Source organism: Haliaeetus leucocephalus, unplaced genomic scaffold, assembly GCF_000737465.1.
Source record: "Haliaeetus leucocephalus isolate CR32 unplaced genomic scaffold, Haliaeetus_leucocephalus-4.0 Scaffold184, whole genome shotgun sequence".
Lineage (NCBI taxonomy): Eukaryota > Metazoa > Chordata > Aves > Accipitriformes > Accipitridae > Haliaeetus > Haliaeetus leucocephalus.
Genome location: NW_010972620.1, coordinates 10,664,969 through 10,687,164, shown reverse-complemented (window position 1 = coordinate 10,687,164; position 22,196 = coordinate 10,664,969). Strand labels below are relative to the sequence as shown.

The window sequence follows — 22,196 nt, the reverse complement described above, 5'->3', positions numbered from 1 at the left end:
TCCAAGCTTGTTGAAGGTGAGCTGCTGAGCAGCTGCAATGGGAAAGGGAGTTCTGAGTTGATGGGGTGGGTGGGTCTTTGGAGCTGTTGGGGATCTCGACCTGGGTGGATGGAGAGCCTAAGATGAATTGGAGGTGATAGTGTGTTAGGAGGAATAGGAGGCCCTGAGTATAGGAGGCACTAGGTGGGATGAGGTCTGGGGTTAGAGGGTTAGGGAGGCTGGGAGGTGTTACCAGATAGAAACTTTGGGTTAGAAATCATTGCATGATCTGAAGAGGGAGCTATTCAGCATTTTTAATTGTCAGGAGGGGACTCAATATCCTTTTCCTATTCTTCTATTAGAATGTCTTCCGGGGACTATTCTTTGGTGTGGAAAACTGAGGAATGAGAGCTAGCGTCTAGCTTAGGTGTGTATCCTGTGGGTTTTTTGTTTTTTTTTCCTAGTGCTGCTTAATGAATTGTATGCTTGAAAGAGGAAAGGATGTTTTATTCTTGGAATGATTTTTTGACCATTTCGGCTGTGCTTATGACTTCTTTCTGTGCCAAGAAGGACATGGACAGGGCTTCACAGGTCTCATATTAGCACTCTGAGAGCAGAGATGCTTAGCTCTAGGATTGCAAAAGCCAGTGAGGTCCTTTAGTATTCCAATGAACTGGGTCATTAAGTTGAAGTTTTGAAATTAGTGTTTACTTCTAAGTGGCTCAGTAAATCATTATTAAAATTGTGTTTAACTTGCATTTCATGCAATGTCCTTGTCTATGGCAACTTCCCTCACCTTTACCTGTAGATAGGTGACTGGCAAGCTTTATCTCTGTTCCTTATCTTTGAAATTGAAAGAAAATAGATAATATTGGCTAGCTGTTTAGTAGGAAGCCCAACAGGTTTACAAGCACTTGCGCTTGTTGACTCTAGTGAAGTTTCTGAGGAGGTGGAATAGTTCTGAAAATGTGTTGGAAAGAATATAGTTTCTCACACAAATTAAAGGCTGTAACTGTTATGTGCCATGGAATAGGCAGTGGGAGTTGGCAGCCCTTAGAGTTGCCTATTTTCTTTACTTACAGGAATGCTGGTGCTTGGTTGGACATGTGGTACTGTGTTGGCACAAGCTTGGTACAGGAGTGTAACTGTTAGTCCTGTTAGCTATTTCAGTGAATTTAGGAAAGGACTAAAATTGAAAGATAGTTTTATAAAATAAATTTTGTTTGTAGTTGTGATGTATGTTGCGGGTTGATATTTATTGATTTATTTAATTTGTACTTCTGGTAGTACTCCATGTTGCCCCAAAGAAAACCCTAGTCCCATCTTACAAATGTCACTTACAGGTGAAAGATGGAAGTTCAGAAGGAAGACTGCAAACATCTGCTTGTAGTCTTCTGCTGCTGTTCTCAACTGGTGGTCCAATTTCATGTTAACCTTTCCACATTTCCTCCTTCAACCAAAGCTAAAACAGTTTTGTGGTAAGAGCACACAGCCATTTGGTGAAATGTACTGGTATAAATCTCCTAAAGAAGATAATGTAAGAAATGCAAAAAACTCAGTGGCTTTCTTGTAAAAGAGGATGTTCTAAATTCTCTGCATGGGGCATTTTTAGGAAGCATCTGCTTTTAATTAAATCCTTGGTGTTCTATTACTTAATTCTAGTTACCTTCACTTTTTTTTAACATATTTTAATACTGATGATAAAGAGTTTGGCCCCACTTGCTGCTGGAGAGAAGAAGAATAATATAAGATTTGTGGCAGTTATTGATCACTTGGTAAGATCAGGATGGGAATTCTTCATCAACAGAGCCTTGCTCAGATGAGCACAAAGGGAATTTAGTCATCTAAGTGGACAGAAGTCTAGTAACCTTTTGGTCATCGTGCCTCAGCCTGGCAGGTCTCATCTGGATATGTTACTCTGTCCTGCAAATTACTTTTTAAATAAAGCTGGCTAACACAGGACAATTGGATTGTGAATCCCTACCAGTTTGCAGATCATGGTGACCTAGTGGAGGTAGTGTGATAATTTCTTCTGGGAAACAGTCCCGTTGATGACAGGAGTGTTACAGCCAGAGCTGTTCACAGCCATTTCTTTGTTGGCATGGAGGGGTTGCAGCATTCAGAATGCAGTGATTTATCCCTGTCCCCTTCTTGTTTTCAAGAAGCAGCAGTCCTGGGTTGCCTACTTTGCTATCTTTCCATGTTCTCACACAAAGTTTCTGCTCTTTCTCCAGATGCTCCTCCTTTTCTGTTTTAAAACCCCATGCAAAAATGTGCAACCTTAACTCCCAAGACTGCTATTTAATTAACAGTGTGAACCTGCACTGTCAGACAGAATAGAATTGAGCTCAATGCTTCTCTTTCCTCTAAAGACGAATGAAGCTTGTGGGTGTTTGCTTTTTTATTTTTTATTTTTCAGAAAAAAGCATATTGTTCATCTAAGCTTTAGCTGAAGTTGGAAAATTTGGTTTGTTTCTTACTGCTTGCTGGATTGCTATCAAGCAGCATTGGTCTGGCATCAGCAATTAGCATTTCCATTAAGCTTGCAATTTTCACACTGTTGGCTGCAGTTACGTGGGAACAGCGAGTACCAGGGATGGGGACTATATAAAGAAAGTAAAGGATTGGAAGTGGCCTACTCAACTGATCCTGGGAGCGATGGGTTATGCCAGCAGGTACTCCAGGCCTCTGGCAAGCTGTTGTTTCTCATTAAGAATACAGGCTGCTTTCATGCTTATACCCTGAGAGTCATGGGGAAAAGAGGGAACAGCTGTAGAGTGCTGAGGTGCTGGTGATGGGGACCCTGCCAATAGCCAGCTGCTGTCAGCCAGAGCTTTGGTGGCCGGGAGCAGGAATTCGGCAGTGCCTGTGCCAGCACAGGGAGGCAGCAGTTAGAGGAGCCATCCAGCCACGAGAATTGTTACAACTATGAGCGGGGTGCTCCCTCCTTATCAGAGCAGAGGGAAGGAGCTGAAGCATGTTGAATAGCGATGTTGACAGAGCTTTTATTGCTTCCCCCGCTTCCCTGAGAGGCAACTGCAGCAATAGTGCAACAGTCTTGTTTTCTAGCACTTTGGCTGATTGACAGGAAGCTGCAAGTGCTGTCCCTGAGTAATTGGTTCACTTGTCAAAGGATGCTGGGATAGTTTGTGCCTCGGGAGGTTCTGGTGCATTAGTTTGTAATAGCAATGTAGCTATTTCTCGGACACGCTTCCTATTCCTACTGCTCTATCCCGAAACTACCTCCGTTGGTTCTTTCCTGTCAAACCCTATCTGTAGATACTCATCTCCTGCCGAGTTTGTTTTGATCACTGCTCTGCTGCGTGTCTGCCCATGCTGAATGTGGCCAGATCTGCACCTTCTTAACACTCAGGTCATCTCAGTATATCGTATTTGAGCCTTTTGCCTCCCTACTTCTGAATTTCTCTTCAGGTATAGTATTTATTAGAGGTGATAAATCTGTTCCAGGGTCTCTCTTTCTCCTCATAACAGCACAGTGGGATATATGGTTATGCTAGCTTAGCCCTTGTGACTTCCAGTCTAGAATAGGAGAGTGGACTGGTCCATGGTTATGGTATTGTCATGTTGTGAGAGTCTGTTATTTCCACACTCTCTGCTGTAGTTTCCCTTGTGTAAAGGGATCATGCTGAGTTTTGGAATCTGGAAGAACGTTATGAGAAAGCTTTGTTTGGCCTATTACTTCTTAACAAGCATTTGATGTCGGCCATTTAGAGGCAGAATACTGAGCGTCAGTGGGCCTTTGGTCTGACTGGGTATAGCCAGGGCTGTTCTTGTTGCTCTATTTATGCTTCCAGTGCTGTGGCGGACAGAATGGTGCTGTTTTCTTTTTTATGTTGGAGGAATTGAAGCACAGAAAGACCAAAGTCCTGCTTCCTGAAGAATCGAATCCAGTTTGTTCTCAGTTGCAGTCTAGTGCACTAATCCTTACTAGATCTGGCTTACCATGCGCTACAATGAGTTGTATGGACTTTGCCTTGGGAGTATGTATATGTGAACAGGCTGGCTGCAAGAGGTCCAGGGTAGTTACCGTGCTGCTGAAGCACTTGTAGGCAGAGGATTTCTCTGCAGCATGGAAGCATTGCCCAGATGTCATTAACAGCCACCCTGTAGTGACGTTTGGTTGGGGATCCTCCTAAGGGGGTTGTGAGTGGAAACACTTAAAGGAAGACACTGACTGTACTGTTGGTGCAATGGTAACTTCCAGAGGGAATGTGAAAATCACTCCTCTTCCCAGTGTGTCCTGAGAGCTGGAGGGTAGAAAATTGGAGGATTTTAGTAGAGTACAGAATCCTGTTAATTGATGTTATACTGCAGTTGAGGAGCCCTCACATCTCTTTTTTTCTCCCTTGCTCCTTTGTTGAGGGCCATTATATGCACCATTAGAAGATTTTTGACCTATAAGCGCAGCAGATGCAGTGACAGAGGCCTCCATACTGTGCTCAACCCATCCAACCTCTCATTGATGTGTGTCTCAGGGCTGTTCTCTTCTGCTCTGTTGTGCAATAACACATCAGAGCCTTTTGATGCTCTTGGCAGAATCTGTGCTACATTCTGGTTTGCCCAAGGGACGGTACTACTTCTTTTTCTTTCCCCCCCTTTTCTCTATGTAACCTACCTCCATGCCCCTGTTGCATTACACGTGATGCAAACAGTGAACACTGAGACACTAAATAGAACAAAACTTTGTGTGAATCCCAGATGTGCTGGGGCTGAATATACTTCTGTTTGAAACGAGACTTACAGGGAAAGAAGGTAAGCCTGCTATGGGAGGAGGGAGTGAAGGGCATCTGTCCATAACAGGAGTTACCTCCTTCCTGGTAGAAGAGCAGAAGAGATGCTGGCTGGCCATCTTCTTACAGAGGATTGACTTGAAGAAGGGCAGCAAATAACTGAGGAGGAGTGCTGTTGCTCCTCAGCAGACTGGCCACAAGAGCTGATAAGGGAAAGTATCTGTCCTCAAAAGCAGCTGTGCAGTGGAGGAGCTAAGAGCCTCTTTCACTGCAGTCATTTCAGTTTAAAAAGCAGGGAGGCTATCTGTAAAAGCTGGTGATGTCACTTTTCATCCTTTGGCTATAATAATCCTTGGGAGAGAAAATTGCCTAAAAACCAACCTGTATGCTTTATACCACTTTCATGTACAGCCAATCATATGGCTTCATGTCCAATTTAAGTGTCCACTCAAGATGCTTTTCTACTTGGTTTTGAGGCGGTAAATGTAGGTATTCAAGGCCACGTTCTCTTCTTGCTGATTTAAGAACCATAGCCTGTGTGTTCAGCTCAGGTCACAGAATGAGGAGCTTGCATGCAAATAGTGATGGCTGCTAGTTTAGTTTAGTTACAGCCTCCTGCTTGTGTTGCTAAAGAAGTTCTAGTGACACAATTGTGTTGTGAAATTATGGATGTTCCAAGACTCACCGTAGCGGGTGCATTCCAAAGACAAGTATCTTAAAAAAAAAAAAAAAAAAAAGACTCTAGAGGCTATTGTGAAAATGGTGCTGTTTTCCAGTTAATGTTGAAATAGATCTCATGCTGAAACCATCCATCACTGTTAAATCCTGGAGCTTGAATTGGGATAATGTGGCTGAGCCCAAGCAAGGGCCACAGTTTTGTCTGCCTGCACAGCTGAGAGATTGACCTGCTCCTCTGGTGGGGAAAAAAAACATGGACAATTTCCTGGCTAGTGTGAGAGGGCAGCCTGCAGATGGGATATGAGAGGCAAACAGTTGATTGCAGCAGGGAAAAAGCGACACATTGGGTTTGGCTTCAGGTTGCTCAGGAGTAGTAGCAGCACTGCCCCGTGGGAGCTCAGGGGCAGAGGGGTGTTAAACCAGTTGGACCTTTGCTCTAAAGGTTTATTTTGTGTGTGTAATTGTCACTGAAGGGCACTGGGCATATGAAGCTTGATCTAAAAGTAGTTAATCCTGAAAACTCCAGGGCATAGCTGTCCTCATTTTCAGTATGGGGTCTGCCTTACAAGCAAACTACGGAGGCATAGGTAGCCATAGATTTAAGAGTTCGTTTTCCACAGTGTTCCTGTTCCTCAGAGCCACTTGAGCAGAGGCTGGTGCAGAATGTACTGGTGTGGAAAAAGACTGGTTGCTCTTTGAGTATTGGTGTAGTGGATTTGTAATTAGGATCACTGCAACTTTTTTAGGAATGTGTAGTTTCCAAACAGTTGGATAAATTTGTCTGTGCCGTGCACACAGTGACTGTAAACCTGGTGGATTAGCTCTTCTGATCAGCTCTGAGCCAAGTACTGAGTTTCTTCCTCATGTGAAGCACACCCCTCTCCTTCCTAGTTCTTAGGGAAGGAACAGCATAGATCGGCTGTGTGTGCGCTATGATGCAGTACAATTCAGGTATAAAGATTGATTTCAAGCAGTGGTAATCTTGTCTTCTTTGTAACTGGAACAGGAAAATTAAACCTGAGCAAATTCACCACAATGGCTGGAACAAATGTAGGAGCTGTTGTTGGGGTAGAACAGACAAACCGTTCTCCTTCAAGTGTTGTCACCAATATAGAGCAGTGCAAGTGCTTCAGGGCGGTAACTGAGAAATACTGCAGTGGGCAGTCACAGGGTACTTGTCCCTGTCAGTCGGTGAGTGCTCGTGCTCTAGACAAACGATGGTTACGCTTGTTCTTTTAAAAATGGTGTCTTCCCACCATGGTCAGCTTTCATGTTCGCTGTGTTCGGATGTTCGGTGACTTCTCATCATGCTGTGCGATCAACCATGGCAAAGGCCTTTCAGCAGGGTTCTGGTCGGAAAGTGAGAGGCGATGGGACGAACAAGAGGCTTCACACCACTTGTTACAGGAAATCCAGAGCTCTGCTACTCTGCTTTCAAAAGCCCCAACTGCTAGTAGTTGAACAGCAGCGCCTGGCCACGAGATGTGGCTATGTGGAGTTGCACGGCTGGGAAAGAGGTAAAACCATGCTTATAACTATTTAACAGAGAGATGGCCAATAAGCTGCTGTGACAGAGATGCAGGGCATCTGTCTTCAGTCCAAGGCACTGATTGCGGGAGACTCTACTTTTTTGCTGTGGAGGCTTGGTTACCTTGGCAACCTGTTTTTAGCTGGATCTCTGCTCTGGTGGAGAGCCCATCTGTACCTGCTAGTTCTTTGTTTTGAAACGGCTGTTTTACAGAAAAATATCTGACAGGAGTATTTCCAGAGCTGGATTATTGTGGAATCCAGGCTCTGCTTCTGGTCCCAGGAGTTTCAGTCTGATGATGAGGGGATGATGGTATGGCGAGTTCTGTGGCTGGATTGAAAAGGTATTAATATATCTGCTTCATGAGGTGGGCTGCTGTCATGGACAGGAGAGATGCTACTGCTGATTGTTAAATCCTGGAATAGCTCTGACAGATAAATCAGTTGCATGTCTGGAGTTTGCAGAGAACTTTGTTCATTCTGGTTTGCACTTCAGCATCAAGCCACGAGCTGGTAGATTAATCTGAAGTAGCATCTGTCTGTGATGAGTAAATACCCACACTAGGGTTGTAGGCTTCCCTTTTGGGGGAATATACAAACTTTTGATACTGCTGGTGAACTTCTAGTATTGGAAGGTAGTGGTTGCAGGACTGTATTCGGAATCTGACAATTTTGTTTAATTCCAGATCTCACCAGTCTCTTCTCATCTGTCTTTTTACTGTTGGTTTTTTGGTTTTACCTTTTGTGAATACTTTGTAATCCTGAAGGAGAAGGGGGATATCTAAATTTTGCCATTACCTCATTCCTGTTCCCTGTGCTTTATCTCTTTCTATTTCATAGCCTGTACCTTTGGACTGAAATTAATGGTCTGTTCTGTATTTGCTATGGGGTTCACTCAAACTTGAGTTGGTTTTCTTGCAGGTTACTGGGTAGTGGGTAACACTTGTATAATGGTGGGGGGAAGAACAGATCAACAAATTCTAGTTGTACCTATAAAATTGGAGTAATGCCTGGCATTACTCTGTTAGATGCAGTTACTAATTAGTAGGTAATTAAGAACCTTTTTAAAAGTCTGTATAGCCTTCCAGCTTGACTTTGCAAGCCATCTAATTCAGATGTTTTAAGTCTTGAAATGTGTTGACTTCAGAGCAGAGAGTACATTAAGAATCTGTTCTAGGCAGGCATCAGCTTTCAGTCCTGAGCAGCTATAATGCAGAAGAAAATAACTTTCTTTTTTGAAATTTTCAAGAACTAGAAAAAACAAGGTAAAGAACTTTCCATTTTATTCAAGTGTATGGAATACAATTGTTTATTGTAAAGTCTGTTTGATTAAAGCTCTTTTAGCCAACCTTTTTGTTAATTCCCACTATCACTAACTGATTTTGTGTGGTTATGCAGGAGCTTTTGTTGGTTTTTTTTTTTTTAAGACAAGTGTGAACCAGATCTGTAGTCTTTACTGCACAGCTCAAGATAACTGACACAATAAAGTACTATATCCTTCCTTGTACCTTTGCAGCAGAATTGACATAGAGCTACAGAAAAGCTATGCCGTGGGGTTTTTTGTTACTTTTTTTTAACTGCATGTATCAACAAGAGTGACAGTTTGGGGCTGACTATGCATACATCATGTTGGTGATGTATGAAGCAGAAACGAGACAGTTGGATTCTCCAACCCCAAAGCTCACTTCAGGATCTGGCAGATAGAAAAATCTCCTGTGAACCGACTAAGCTAACAAGAGACTTACCTTGAGCCTGAGCAGATTTGATTGGGAAGTCAGTGAAGGAGAAAAAATGTGGGACAGTAAAATGGCTGTCACTTACCTGTCCAGCACAGTGTTTTAGCCACAAAACCCCAACCAACAAACCCCACATGTAAATTGAGGTATTTCTAAGAGGTGAGCATATATTTCTGAGAGGTGAGCAGCTGGCATTTAGGTTAGTTTATACTAGATAATGAAAATGCATCTCTAAGTGACTTTTTGAGAATGGCTTTGCTTTTAATTTTATTTAAAAAAATACGTATTTTCTCCTAGCTTTGATCAACTTGTTGAAGTTCCTCATGTCTAATGAGACTGTGTTGCTGGCCAAGCACAACATCTTCACCCTCGCTCTTATGGTGAGTGCAGACAAAGCAAATCCTCTTATTTTAAACAACTTAATCTTGAATGAATCTTAGGGAAGAATACAGGATTTCTGGCCTGGTAAGGAGATACCAGTAGAAGGCCACAAAGCAGAGGAATATCATTGTGGTTGGTTTCACTAGATGTTTGGAAAGGGCAGTGCTTGGAACTCACTGTAGGGTCTGCTCACTGAAATAAACAGGTCTATGTGAGGAAAGGCTTAGTTTAATTTTCCAGATCTGGTATTGTTTTTTCTTGTTCTGTGGCTCTTTGTATACAAAATAATAGAAACCGGTTTTCCTGACCCCAGATACGATAGTATTTAAGCTTCTTGTCTGTCTCTTCTGTACTATAAGGAAAATAATAGATAAAGCAATGAAGTAATTAGCCCTCAGTTGCATTACAGTATTATTTGCTCAAAAGTTTTGGACATAGTTTGTATTGTTTCTGTTGCAGAATAGATTTTGTGTAAATATTCCTGTTGTAACTTCTTTTCACTTCCTTGTATAGGTTGTGAACCTGTTCAACATGTTCATCACTTACGGAGATACCTTCCTCCCCACTCCCAGCAGCTATGATGAGCTGTATTATGAAATCATCCGGATGCATCAGAATTTTGACAACCTTTATTCTATGGGTGAGTACCTCCTGAGTCGTCAGGACTACTGTTGACTGGAAGTGAGGATGGTGGTGGAGGGATGTTTGTGTCAGGTGTTTTCTGTCCACCTGCTACTGATGAGTGTCTTGGTGAATGGACATGTTTTGTGTACTAGGACATGTTTGGTAAATGAAGAACTGAGAGAGGGATAAACTTGTTAAAGGGATAATTTTTTTTAGTTAAAAAAAAAAAAACCAAACCAAAACCCCAGACCCATTGCCTCTGAGAAACTTACAACAAGAAGCTTGCTGTGCTAGACAAAGCACATCTACTACACTCATTGCCAAATCAAACCAAGAAAACAGCGCTCACAAACCTGCATGCAATGACAAGCAAATCACTGGACTGAAGAATGTTCCTACTGGCAAAACAGGGGGAAGCTGCCATCCTTCAAAGAGAGAGAGGCATGCTGGAATGCCACCAAGTGACACCCAGCAGGGAAAAGAGGAACAAAGGAGAGCAAGGAATGCATGGAGGCATAATCAGGCAGTGTATACACAGGAGCCTGCAGCCAAGGGTAGCTGCAGCAGCACTGGTGTAGTGCCTGCATGCTTGAAGCTGTGAAGAAAAGAATATAGCTGTGTTCGTTCGCTTTGTTGTAGACGGACCTTTCTTCCCTTCACCCCCTGCTCCCTTCTCAGGATGATCACCCAATGAACAACAGGAATTAGTATAAGCATATAAGGGGAGTTAAAAGGGCAATGGGAGACAGACAGTTGGCCACGGCACTCTTCTGACATGGGAGAGAACCATCCTCATGTAAATAAAGTAGCCTAAATAGTCCCTGCAACTGGAGGCAAAAATGAACTGCCCTTTTGTACAAACTACCCACAGTTTTCATCCATTTTATAAGGGATCACTTGGCCATTTTTGTGCCCTCTGAGCACATAAGATTTTTTGCTAACCCATTTCCTACTCCTAAGAATTGCAGCTAGTAAGATGAGCTTTTACTAGCCAGTAATTTTTCAAACTCATTCCATGTGGAAGCTGAAGGAAAGTGGAGTAGAAGAATAATGCACTCAAACTTACTGACTTGGGCTGCAATAGGCACATCTGACCTGTTGAAAAAATTCATTTGTCACATGAATGTTTTCCATCCTGCTACACAGAGCAAACCCCTTTGAATTAATGTTGTAGATGCCTGAATGGAAACCCTTTCTGAATACATTACTTCAGATATTCAAGTACGGTACCTACTGTTTGACAAAATAATGTTACTCAGAGCTGACATCTTTTTTTTCTGCAGATAACATGTAATGGTAGCACTAGGAAGTGAGAAGGTAGCACTGTGTCAAGTTGATGAAAGTCACAGTTTAACCAGGTGTCCTGACAGCTTCCCTTTTTTTCCCCAGTCCATCTCACTGGGACTATAGTCACCCTTCTACCCCCTAGCCTTGGGATATTTGTTAGCACAGATGAGAAAGCTACTCTGTCCTTTAGTTTCCCTGTTAATGTGGTTGAAACTTTCTACATTGGGAGTGGAGGTGGAATCTAATTGTCTTGGGTTTTATTTCTTTATTTTTCTTGTCCTGAATCTGTACTTCATCCAGATCTGCAGGACCGAAAGCTTCTCTCATGCAATAATGGGCATGAGTATGCAGCCACTGTGCTTGTGGATTCATCCATGTTTCTAGGTGATCCTAGCTTTGAGTGATGTGCTGTTCCTTCACTCCTAAGTCAAGGGTGAACCTGACTGTGAAATGTAACCTCCAGAAAACCCTGTATATACAAATTCATAGAAAATTCCCTTCTATTCAGGCAATATGGAAATTAATCCAAACATTTGCTAGAGGATCTGTTATTGTTTTGGTACTTACTAAGAGATGTGCAGGTAACTACCACCGTAGAAACACTACAGATTCTGACCTAAATAAATATTTTTGGTACTCTGGCAGAAAAGAACTGGATTCCCTAGAAGTTCTTCCTGCTGCAGAATGTTTTCAGATCTGCCTCCAAGTTTGTTAGAGACCATCTGTGCAACAGAACACCCTCATTCCTACAGGGAGTGTTTTTCCCTAGGCTGGTGTGTAATTCCTCTCTGCAATTCCAGATAAATGGGGAGGTAAAGAATCCACCACTGCTGGGGTGGGTTTAAATTGCAGGATGTAGTCCAGCTCAGATGGAACCTTGCATAAATAGGAGCCAGAGGAGAACAGCAGTGTGTGGAACAAAGGATATTGTAGACCTGGGACGCTGCCCTGTTTCTGGGGAAATTAACTTTAATATGTGGTGATGAAAGCAGTTAGGAGGACCTAGGCTCTTCTATCCCCTCTGCTTCCTGTTTCCCAGCCATTATTTTGTTCTGCTCACCTCTTATGTGTTCCTTACGTTTCTTAGATGGGCTTTGAAAGGAACTTCTGCCCTAGATCACAGATCATCTCAAAGATGACCTTTGTTCTGATGTGGTTTCCAGACCGCCATCTCACCAAAGCAGTTTTTTTTGATGTTTTGGATTAGAAAATTGCCAGTTCTGTGCCAGCACTGTTAACTGTCTTTTCCTTTCAGTTCTAAGGCTGTCTACCAATGCTGGTCAATGGAAAGAGCCTGCAAGCAAGGTGACCCATGCATTAGTCAATATTAGGTAAGGAGTAGAAGTTGTTAACCATTTTAAAGATTCTTGTGTCCTGTGTGACTGCATTCTTATCGTGACACTTTCACATTTGTTGTATTGAATTTGATTTTGAATTTATTCTCTTTGTTGGACTAAATTGCTGCTCTAAACAGGGCCCACTGGGCTAAAGAGAGGATCACCAGGGTTTGATTGTCCTCTCTCTAATAATTCTCTCAGCTCTTCTGTAGACTGAGTGCTTTCAAAGCATGACACAAGCTGTAATGAATTAATCCTCACAGCATTCTTGGGAGAAGTTATACAGTAGGGAACAATGTTGTGCTAGCAGAGTAATTGTGGACCTAATGGATTTCTGTTGTGTGATTCTATTGCAATTCCATGAAGCTATGAAGGGGACTATAAGCCAGCTGTAATAACCAGACTCGAGGCCTCTTTTAACATTGCAAGATTTTTGTGTGTGTTTAAAACTGATTATTTAAGGACATTTCAGTATTCTCTTAAACTTCTTCCTCCTGTTCAAGGGCAGAAGTTATGCTCTGCTTGTAAGGCTAAGGAATATCTAGGAGTGCTTTTGTGCTGTATTCCTTCACAACAGCAATAATTTCTTTTCCTGGCTTCTGGAGCAGCTAGTACTGACCAAGCTGGGTACTGGGCAAGAGGCTCATGGATCTGATTGATTTGAAAATGGAAGCATGTTGCAGGAGAGAATTTACTGTTTATCTCTGGCTTGTAAATAAACCATAAAAGATACAAGTATTTATACTGAAAAAAATAGCTGTCCATCACTTCCCTGGTCACCCCAGACACTAGGTGTCTATGCAACACCAAGTAGCTCAGTACTGCTACATTGTTAGTACTTGTCATTTTCCTCACTACAAAAGAGATTGTGTAGGACAAGAACTAACTAAGAGGGCATCTTTCAAGTCAATATACATCTTACATGTCTATAAACCACCTTAAAGGCTCCCCTAGTAAGTCTGTAAGCTTAATAACATCACATATGGTTCCAGAAGATTTATTTTGCTACTATCCTTATTTTTATTTTTTGTAAACAGACATAAATGAAAGCTTGTGGGCAGATAATGGACTTGGAGTGAAACAGCAGAACAGATAGCTGTTGGCAAATTAATGTCATTTAATGGGACAAAAAGTGTCTGCCCTGGGAATTCTCTGCATACCCCCCAAGAGAAGTCTAAACTGGGAAGAGATAAAAAAAGCGAGTGGTCACAGAGGGTTTGTGCTCACCTCTGGTCTGTGCAACCAAGATTATGCATTGGCTCATTTCCTGTTGGCTTAACAGCTGCTTTTGTAAAGATCAGCATGCAGCTGAGACAAGATACAACGAAAAAACTGACACTGTGATACCCTTCACTGGACATGTTCAGTACACAGTACTGTCTGGAATCAGTGAATCCTCTAACATGTTTCCCTTCTAGGCTTTTGGTAGCTTTCCCCTGCTCTACCTAACTGCTCATGTATGTTGAAATTTCATGTGGTCTTTTACTAGCCTTAGAAGTTTTCATGAATAGCAGCTTTTCAGTGAAATTAGGAAAGGTCTAAATTTGAGATGATTCAAGGCCTGGAGAGGGATTAGAATTCAGAGAGGTTAGTCTGTTTGACTTATCCCATTTCCTCTCTTGCTCCAAAAAAAAAAAAAAAAAAGTTGGAGGGAGAGGCCAGGTATTTTGTCTACCAGTTTGTTTTCTTCTCATGGTAAAAATATTACATTTGAGGAGTTCTTTAACTGAATAGATTTCAGAGCAGCTGGTTGTTGGAAGCTGGAGAAATCCAAAGGTACTGTGCTTTTGTGAAGGTGATTGACATTGTGATGTTTCAAAGTGGTGACTAGGACTAGATGCCTTTTTTTTTGTGAGAACATACTTTAGAAAGTTCCAAAAGACTCATCTCCGTACAGTGAAATGGATGAAGTGAAGGGCCTGTGATAATGTAATACTCCATTTTGGCCTAAAGACTGAATTTAGGTGTTTGAAAGTTGCAGATCATGCAGCAGAAGGACAAGAGGGTAATTCTTCGAGGACTGCCTCGAGCCTTACAAGGTCTGAAGTTTTCTGCAGTCTGTTTGGAAAGACCATTTTGTCCTGTTGGCTGCCCCACTTCTGTGGCAATGGCTGTAGGAGGACTTAATACTAAGGCCACATGTTTTCTTCTGGTGTTGGACCGGGAGTGCAAACTGGAGCCTTGTGCACACACGCTTGTGGCTTTGTGTTGCAGAGTCATGGAGATGTTGCAAACCCAAATCAACAAAGAGAAAAGGGAGAGAGGATGCTTGAGAGGAATAAGCCTTTTAGGGCTTTCAGGCTGATGGCTTTATTAGAGAAACACAGTATGTTAATGAATGATAATATTATAATCAGATGTAATTATTTCATGCATTGATAAGGATGTGCTGGTTGGAACCTGGCTTAGCTCCCCATTGTCTGGATTGCCTGTTTGTTTATGTCCCTGTGATTACCCCTTAGAGTGGTCTTAGCATACTGTTTCTTGTTTGGATGCCTTTGCCATGAAGGGAATGAGTTTAGAGAAATCCACCTCACGTTGGATTTTTCCCTCAGCTTGTTCCATCATTCTGGAAAGTTTTTATGCGCAACAATTACCTGCTTTGGTTTATATCTTTATCTCATTACAACAGCTATTTAAAAATAAATAAATAAAGATTGTCATTTCCTTATCCTAAGACTTTTGGTGGGAAAGACTACAAATGTAAAAACATCTGTGTGTGCATGCATGTGGTGGGCTTTAACAAGTGTCTTAAATCCTAGTGTACAATCTTACGTGTATTTCTGCCAGGAGAGGAGTGGTGAGTTGTTTACAACTTTTCAAGGCTGCAATGCATTTGTGTTACAGGAGTAACTGTTGGGGAGAGACATAAAACAGACCTGCTTGTACCCCACAGTGCTGGATTGGCAAGGTCATCTGATTAATTGCTTTAATACAGAGTCAGGATGAGTAATACCTAGAGAATCTTTGACATGTTCTTGTTTAAACTCAGCTGCAGAGAGATCCCACTTTGTGTATCCTATTATGGTATTACCTGTACTTTTTAGTTGTACCCTATTCTCCACTAGGCAGTCTGATTGGGTTTTGTTGTTGCTGATTGTCTGATTTTTCTAGTCCTTACTCCAGGGAAAAGAGCAGTCACAAATGTTTTGAGTATTGAGAGATGGGGAGGCTATTGCTAGCTTCTCTCCATACCTCTCCTTTTTACAGACAATTCATAATTTCTGTCCAACCTAAAGAAAATGAAAATTTGAAGACGACAGAATAATAATAGCCTTATCTGGCTAGAATCTTGCATACCATACTGGCATGAGTGATGCCTATTGCTATGCTATCCCATAATAGTGATTATAACTTCTATCTGTGGATTTGTCTCTGTGGTTTACATAAATAATTGAGACATGATGGACTGCAAGATATAGCTGCAGCGCTGATGGGGTTGAAATAAGAAGCTGCAGCAGTTAGTGGTTTGAAAACTCACCTTTTCACCTATGAGGAAATAAGCACATTTTGAGACAAGTAATTTTTTTTAAGCTAATGAGCCTCTTTAAGATAACACTGTGCAGGTTTGCATTTAATGAGAATTTTATTAACGCAGGGTTCAAAGGGGCATCTTCTGATTGCTTACTCAGTGAGGAAGGTGGCAGCTGAATCCCTGCATTCTTTTAATAGACTTTCTCCTGATCAGGATTTTTTCAAGGTGAATAAATAGATTAACTCAATGATTAATAGACTGAATTTCCCCATTGTCTGAAATTCAGTCCCATCATCATTTTAAAAGTAATTTTATTTTTCTCACTGAAACACTTTTAACAAGCAGAGAGTAAGTCTGTAGTATGGAACTAGGTGGTAGGATTTTTATTTTTTTTTTTAAAGCATGTTTTATGTGCTGTTGTAGCATATGCTGCAATCCTCGCTTGGGTGCTTTTATTCACTCTTCCATCTTGCAGCTACCTTTGTTCCACATAAGCCACCCTGTGTGATATTCTTTCTTTGTACAGGAGATGCTGCTTCTCCCAAGGCTGCTTTTGGGGTTGTAAAGGAGAGATTGGGGATTTGGGAGGAGCATTTAAAGCATCACATGGATGTGTATAAAATGGTTATGCTTGTTGCCAGTCTGGGCAGGAGCACTCCAAAGGAGCATTTACTATTTTACTCATGTGAAAGAAGGCTAAATTGGGCTGTGCTTGTTTGTTGTAGGCTGCCTGGCATCCCTGCTCTGAAGCTAGAGCTCATGTTAAATTATGAGCACTCCACAGAACTGCACTTATTGAAAACCTTGACAGAGGAGGAGGTTCTGTTCAGATATTTGTTAGAAAGTGAGCAGCTGCAAGCAGTCCACATAGTACCTTCAGCATTGTTCTGCTTTACAGCAAGGAATTTAGCATCTGTTCATGGGAAGAGAAAAGCTGAACACTGCTGACCTTAGTCATGTTGTAATGGATGGCTGTAGCATTTATGCAGGATACGTGAAAGGGGACCTGCTGATAGAGAAGTGCTTCTGTATGGAGTGGAGGCCTAGGGATTACAGTCAGCTGAGACTGTGTTATGTATATAAAAATATGTATTTTTTACACACACTTCCCTCCTTCCCTCTCCCTCTCTGTACAGACTTAATGGACACACACACATGCGTTTCTTGCCAATATGAGTAAGAGAATGAAAAAGGGAGGGCAAGCTTAAAGCCTGTTTATGAAAATAAGTGGTCAAGAAAAAAAATCTATGTGCATGTATGTGAAATATGGATATCTGTGTGTATATTATATGTATATGCATATATATGAATGTGTGTATCCATATATGGATATCTGTGTATATATAAATACATACACACACATATTCACACACATGCATATACTTACAAATATAGATATATGTTTATATATAAAACACACACAAACATCTTCCCTTTGACAATGGGCTAATCTAAAGCCATAATTTCCAAGCTGAAAAAGCTAAGCCACTTGCTTGTTTCCAACTTCGTCCGAGGTGAACTCCGAGTGTTGGCTAAGGATGCTCAGGTGTTACTCCTTCCAGCAGTAGCTGCCAGCAGCAGTGTTGCACTGGGTGCGTATGTAACCCCCCTGGGACTGACAGATCCTGCAGAACTGCTCCGCTTGGGCTGCCCAGCGCTGAGCAGCAGAGGGTGCTCAGGCATGCAGCTTAGCCCAGCGTGCTCTGGAGTTTGTTCCCTATAATTCTTAAACCCACTTGTGAGGGCTACAGCTGGTGGAATAACAACTCCATTGAATTGTTCACTGGGGTGTCTTTAATGGTAATGACCTCTGACATGCTGTCACTACTAATCAGTCTGACTGAGCTCAGATCACAGGCTAATACAAGACAGTCAACAATTACTAGAAAGCAACAAAACCCAAAGAGAAACTCATAAATGTATTTTATTGGTACTTTAAAATCCTAACATACTTTTGCCAAGATTAAGGATCAGATTGTTCCTAAAATGCTGTAAGAAGACTTCCAAGCTTTATGCACCTAAGTCATTTGAAGAATTAGTTCATCACAGTTTTCGAGTGGTAGCCTGAAAAAATTATGATGCTGAAAAACTGAAAGTGGATTCTATATAAGGATTCTGGCTTGGTTCTAGATCTTTTCTAGTGACCTGTAATCACTTCACTCCTCATTGAAGGAACTGATGCCATGAAAAGCCGAAATCAGGACTCAATAGTCAGAAGACTATTAAGCAGGTATCCTTTATTGCAGCACTGTGCACACAGGGGATCTCTCCTCCTATTGTGTGCACCTGGTCAGGTTAATTGCATAGTTTATATACAGGTTCTATATACGTAGTAATTAGATTTCCAAGAAAAGTTTTACATATTCATTAATTCATTATCATACGCAAATGTCCCTCACGCAGGCGTATTCGAGGTCTGGTGGTTTTCAGGAGTCCTCTGGTGGTCTTCTGTAGTCTTCCTCACTTGTCCACTGTTTGACCCTTCTCGGATGATTCTGCACAGTGTGATCTTCTACATGTTTTGATACATCTTATCCTAAAGAATGCTCATTAGTGCCTCTATTATCTATGTCTACGTTAATGACGCAGTTCTCCAGACACTGCAAGGCCATCTGAAAGCAGTTTTTTCTTTGGTATCTTATAGATTGTGCAGCGTACAGAGCTCTTATCTACTACTGGTCAGCAAATGGGTAAAGAAATAGCAAGACCATTGTGTTCAGAACATCTTGTATCAGAACAAAGTTAGTAGACCCTTCTTGTCATTTCATGTGTTTCTTGTTGCATCCTTTTCTTGTTGCATAGGGACACTGGCACAGCAGAACATTTCCTGAAATACCACAGTGGTTATAGTGGAGCTTGGTTACTCAGAGTTCATTTGCTACCACTGCTTGTTTTTCACTTGACCTTGCAGTATTCTGGTAGGGAAAGTTCATTTGCTAGGAGCAACAAATTTCGACGTGCACGGATTCTGGCATTAGCTGGCACCTGAACAGAGAAAGCAGGTGGATTGAAAGGGAAAGACCACTTCCAGGCCATTGTGACCAGCAACATACTAACAGAATAATAAAAAAGAAAGAAAGAAGCACTCCTGTCTCAGGGTGCATTGTTTCATCTTTTTATGGCACTCTACCCATGCTGCCAGTATTTTTATTAATGCTTAGGGTTTTTCTCTAGTTGTGTAACTTCAGTGTTTCACTTCTTTTACATTATCTGATTTCTTCTTGAGGCAGCGGTGTTAGTTTTCAGTTATTGCTCTTTATTTACTAGCTGATTCATCTTGGTGTGCTTCTCATACAGAGCTGCAGCCAACTTCATTCTGCTATAATTTACCTTCATTCTTTCTCATTCATGCAGTGGCTTAATCAAATGTTGTCTCTGCCACTGGCCCAAATCCAGAGAGCAAATGTGTTAGTTGAGTGGTGTTGTATAGACCAGTTATACTCATGCTGCAGCGTGGTTCAGCAAGTCAGGTGCATCCCAGGTCACCTTTCTTCTTTCTGCCAGTAACTTCCCTTCCCAGGCAGCAGTGACTGAAATGGGATCTGACAGTGTCAAGCCTGTTTTCTCTTTAATGAACTTTTTCTTTTTTCTTTTTTTTTCTTTTTTTTTTTTTTTGCAGTAGGTTTTGGGGAGGCTTAATTTCTTAGCGCTTTTTTTTTTTTTGTGGTGACTTAAGGCTTCTAGAGCTGATGCTGATTTTGAGAAAAGCTGTTTGTATGGCAAAGAAATGCCTCTATCTGAGATGCCATAGCCACAGCTTCAATGCACTTGAAAGTCATGCTGCAGGGATCACTTTCTCTCTGAAATTTCATCCTCAAAGTAAGCAATGCTTTTTGGATTGGGATGGGGATGAACTTCAAGTGATTTACTCCCAGGATGGTAGCCTTGCTTAACTGACTTTCTTAGCTTCTTTCCAATGTCTGTAATTGTGTCAGCCACTTTCATCTCCTTTCCTCATGTCACAAAGTCAACAGGTTGGCCTTTTAAGAGGGAACTTGCAGGAGGATCCACTTCTGTATTTCAGCTGCTCTGTAAGGATTGCTGTAGAGGTGAGGCACCTGTTCAAGAGAGAATTGTTTGATAGGCAGAAAGGAAACTCTTCTGCAGCACAGCTGCTGTTTGGCAGTCTCTTCCTAAGTTGAGCAAGTATCTTAGTTCATGTGATTCTCGTAAAGTGAACTTCTCAGTGCAAAGTTTACCCACTTGTGAACCTTCGTCATCTTGGCCATTTTGTTGGAAACATTTCTTCCTTGAGATCTGAAAGGTTTGGAAAGTTAGCCAGGATCTGTAGGCTACTTAGCAAAGTTTGCTGAGAAATGTTACCTCCATTACTGAGGTATTGCAACCCGGATTCCATCTACTCTGTATCAAATGCAACTGCCCTGTGAATAGGGGAATTCCTGTCTGCGGATTTCATTTACTGGATTCATGAGTGCAGATTGTGGGCTTACAAAATGGAGTTAGTTAAGCTGCTAGCAGTTTTTTCTTGAAAGCTGTGTATTCAGCTTTGGAAGTATAATGTTTGGCACATAGTTTCAGCTTTTGTCCTAGTGAATTCAGGGTCTGGAGCGTTGGGAGAGCAGTCAGTAGAGGAGAAAAGTGGAAGAGACTTCTCAGTGCGATTGTGGTCTCCTCTTTGATTTATGTGAGTGACTGCACTGCCTAATCTGAAGAAGGGTGGCACCAGGCAAGAAATTATTTCTTGTTTTGCTTGCCAAATACCTTTCTCTGTAGAAACATAAAAATAGTGGAGAATATATGTTAGCACTGGGAGTGGGTTTGGTTTATTTCAGAAGTGGATATAATATTTATTGGTCACAAGTTATTTTTCTGACTTGTTTGCAGGTATTTTGGTCTTGAATCCCCTTGCTGGGCACAGGCAAGTTATGTATGAGCTCAGTAATATGTAAAGCATGTGCTGCAAAGCTAGGATGCAGTTTTGTAAACATCTCAGGGGTTTTGTTGCAGCACAAAATCCAAAAAGGTCTGCTGTTTTCTTGCTTTGAATGGTTGTATTGTTTCATCCTGTTTATGAGAACAATCTTAATTATTTCTCTGGTACTGTGGCTGGCCTGAGTTCAATTCCTAATTGATAGATTTCAACCTTACAGTTGACATCCTTGTTGGTGGCTCTAATGCACCCAGGAAGCAACCAGATTCTCTTGGCCCCAAGAACTACCCCTACTGGAACATGATTGAAGCACAGTTTGAAACAGCTGTTTATAGCTTGTCGAAACTTTGCCCATGCTGTTTTTATTCTTTGGGTAAATATAAGGGACTCTAATCTCCACTGGTCTCAAATCTAGCTTTCAAGATTTGCTTTAATGGAGAGAGAACATTAAGTGGCTTTCTTCATAACCCAAACAATGTAAAAATCATTGTGAGCTTAAATAACACCTTTACCCCTTGAAAAATGATGTAGTATAATGCTGTTTTGCTCTTTTCTGTTTAAAAGAAATCTGTTGCTCACAGCAGCAGCCAGAATTATTATTCCCTCTGAAAGTCTGGGCTGTGGGATGTGTGTGTACTTAAAAAAAAAAAAAAAGCTTTTAAAAAATCCAGTAACATGTGTTTCTTATTATCTTATACTAGTGGGGGGCCTAAAATTTGGTTTTGCTCTAGAAATGTAAATGCCCTATTCTCTTAATTCTTCCTTTAGGACTAAATTGACAAAGTACCTGCTCATTAAGTACATCTGCTCATTAAGGTAATGAAGTACCTACCTTATCTTGAACCGAAAGCAAGGATAATACATTGTTAGCATGACTGCAGAACTGCAGTTGTTTGAAGATTGCACCAGAATCTGGAGCTCAGTTCCCAGGGAACCATGAGAGGAGGGCATCTTGTTTGTAAGACTTTGTTCATTAAAAGAAACACGCATCCTAGCTTTCAAAGTTAAGATGCTTGGTTTTTAGGAGCTCTTCCCATCAAAGGCAGAGAAGGTTGTCTCACCCAAGCACGGGGGCTAGTTTCACAACCGTCAGTAAATACCAGTTGGTATAGCCAAGACAAAGGTGAAAGTAGAATGCTGCCTTGAAGAAAAAAAAGGGAGCTCAAGTTATCTTTTTTTTTTCTTTTTCTTCCAAAATGTGAAAATATTTTAGGCTGTAATATCTGTGTTCCCAGATAGAAACTGTAAGATACATCAGAGCTTCAGGTGGTCTGAATTAAATTGGCTCTTTGGGAGTCCCAGAATGCAACCTTTTGTTATTACCTTTTCTAGTCTTTAAATTTTTCTCTAACTCTCATAGCTGTAAGAATAATTCAGAAAATGATGGTGTAATGGTTCTGAAGTACAATTTCTCCCTTAGCTTTGAGGTCAGGTTCTGTTGCCTGTCTCAAGGGATGCTAACTGTGAAGGTTTGGCAGTCAGAAACACCCGTGTGCTTGGCTGCTTCTCAGCAATCAAAGGCAACCTGAT

The 22,196-nt window shown here is 41.5% G+C and overlaps 1 protein-coding gene across 3 annotated transcripts in view; it reads left to right on the top strand.

Moving 5' to 3' along the window:
• Nucleotides 1-22,196, top strand: part of LOC104830123 (chromosome unknown open reading frame, human C10orf76) — a 122,849-nt gene that overhangs the window by 41,612 nt on the left and 59,041 nt on the right. For all 3 annotated transcript variants that reach the window (XM_010564849.1, XM_010564848.1, XM_010564850.1), the window contains 3 exons: nucleotides 8,969-9,051; nucleotides 9,566-9,692; nucleotides 12,219-12,294. In XM_010564849.1, the coding sequence (XP_010563151.1) occupies nucleotides 8,969-9,051; nucleotides 9,566-9,692; nucleotides 12,219-12,294 (286 nt within the window). The remainder of the gene's footprint in view (nucleotides 1-8,968; nucleotides 9,052-9,565; nucleotides 9,693-12,218; nucleotides 12,295-22,196) is intronic.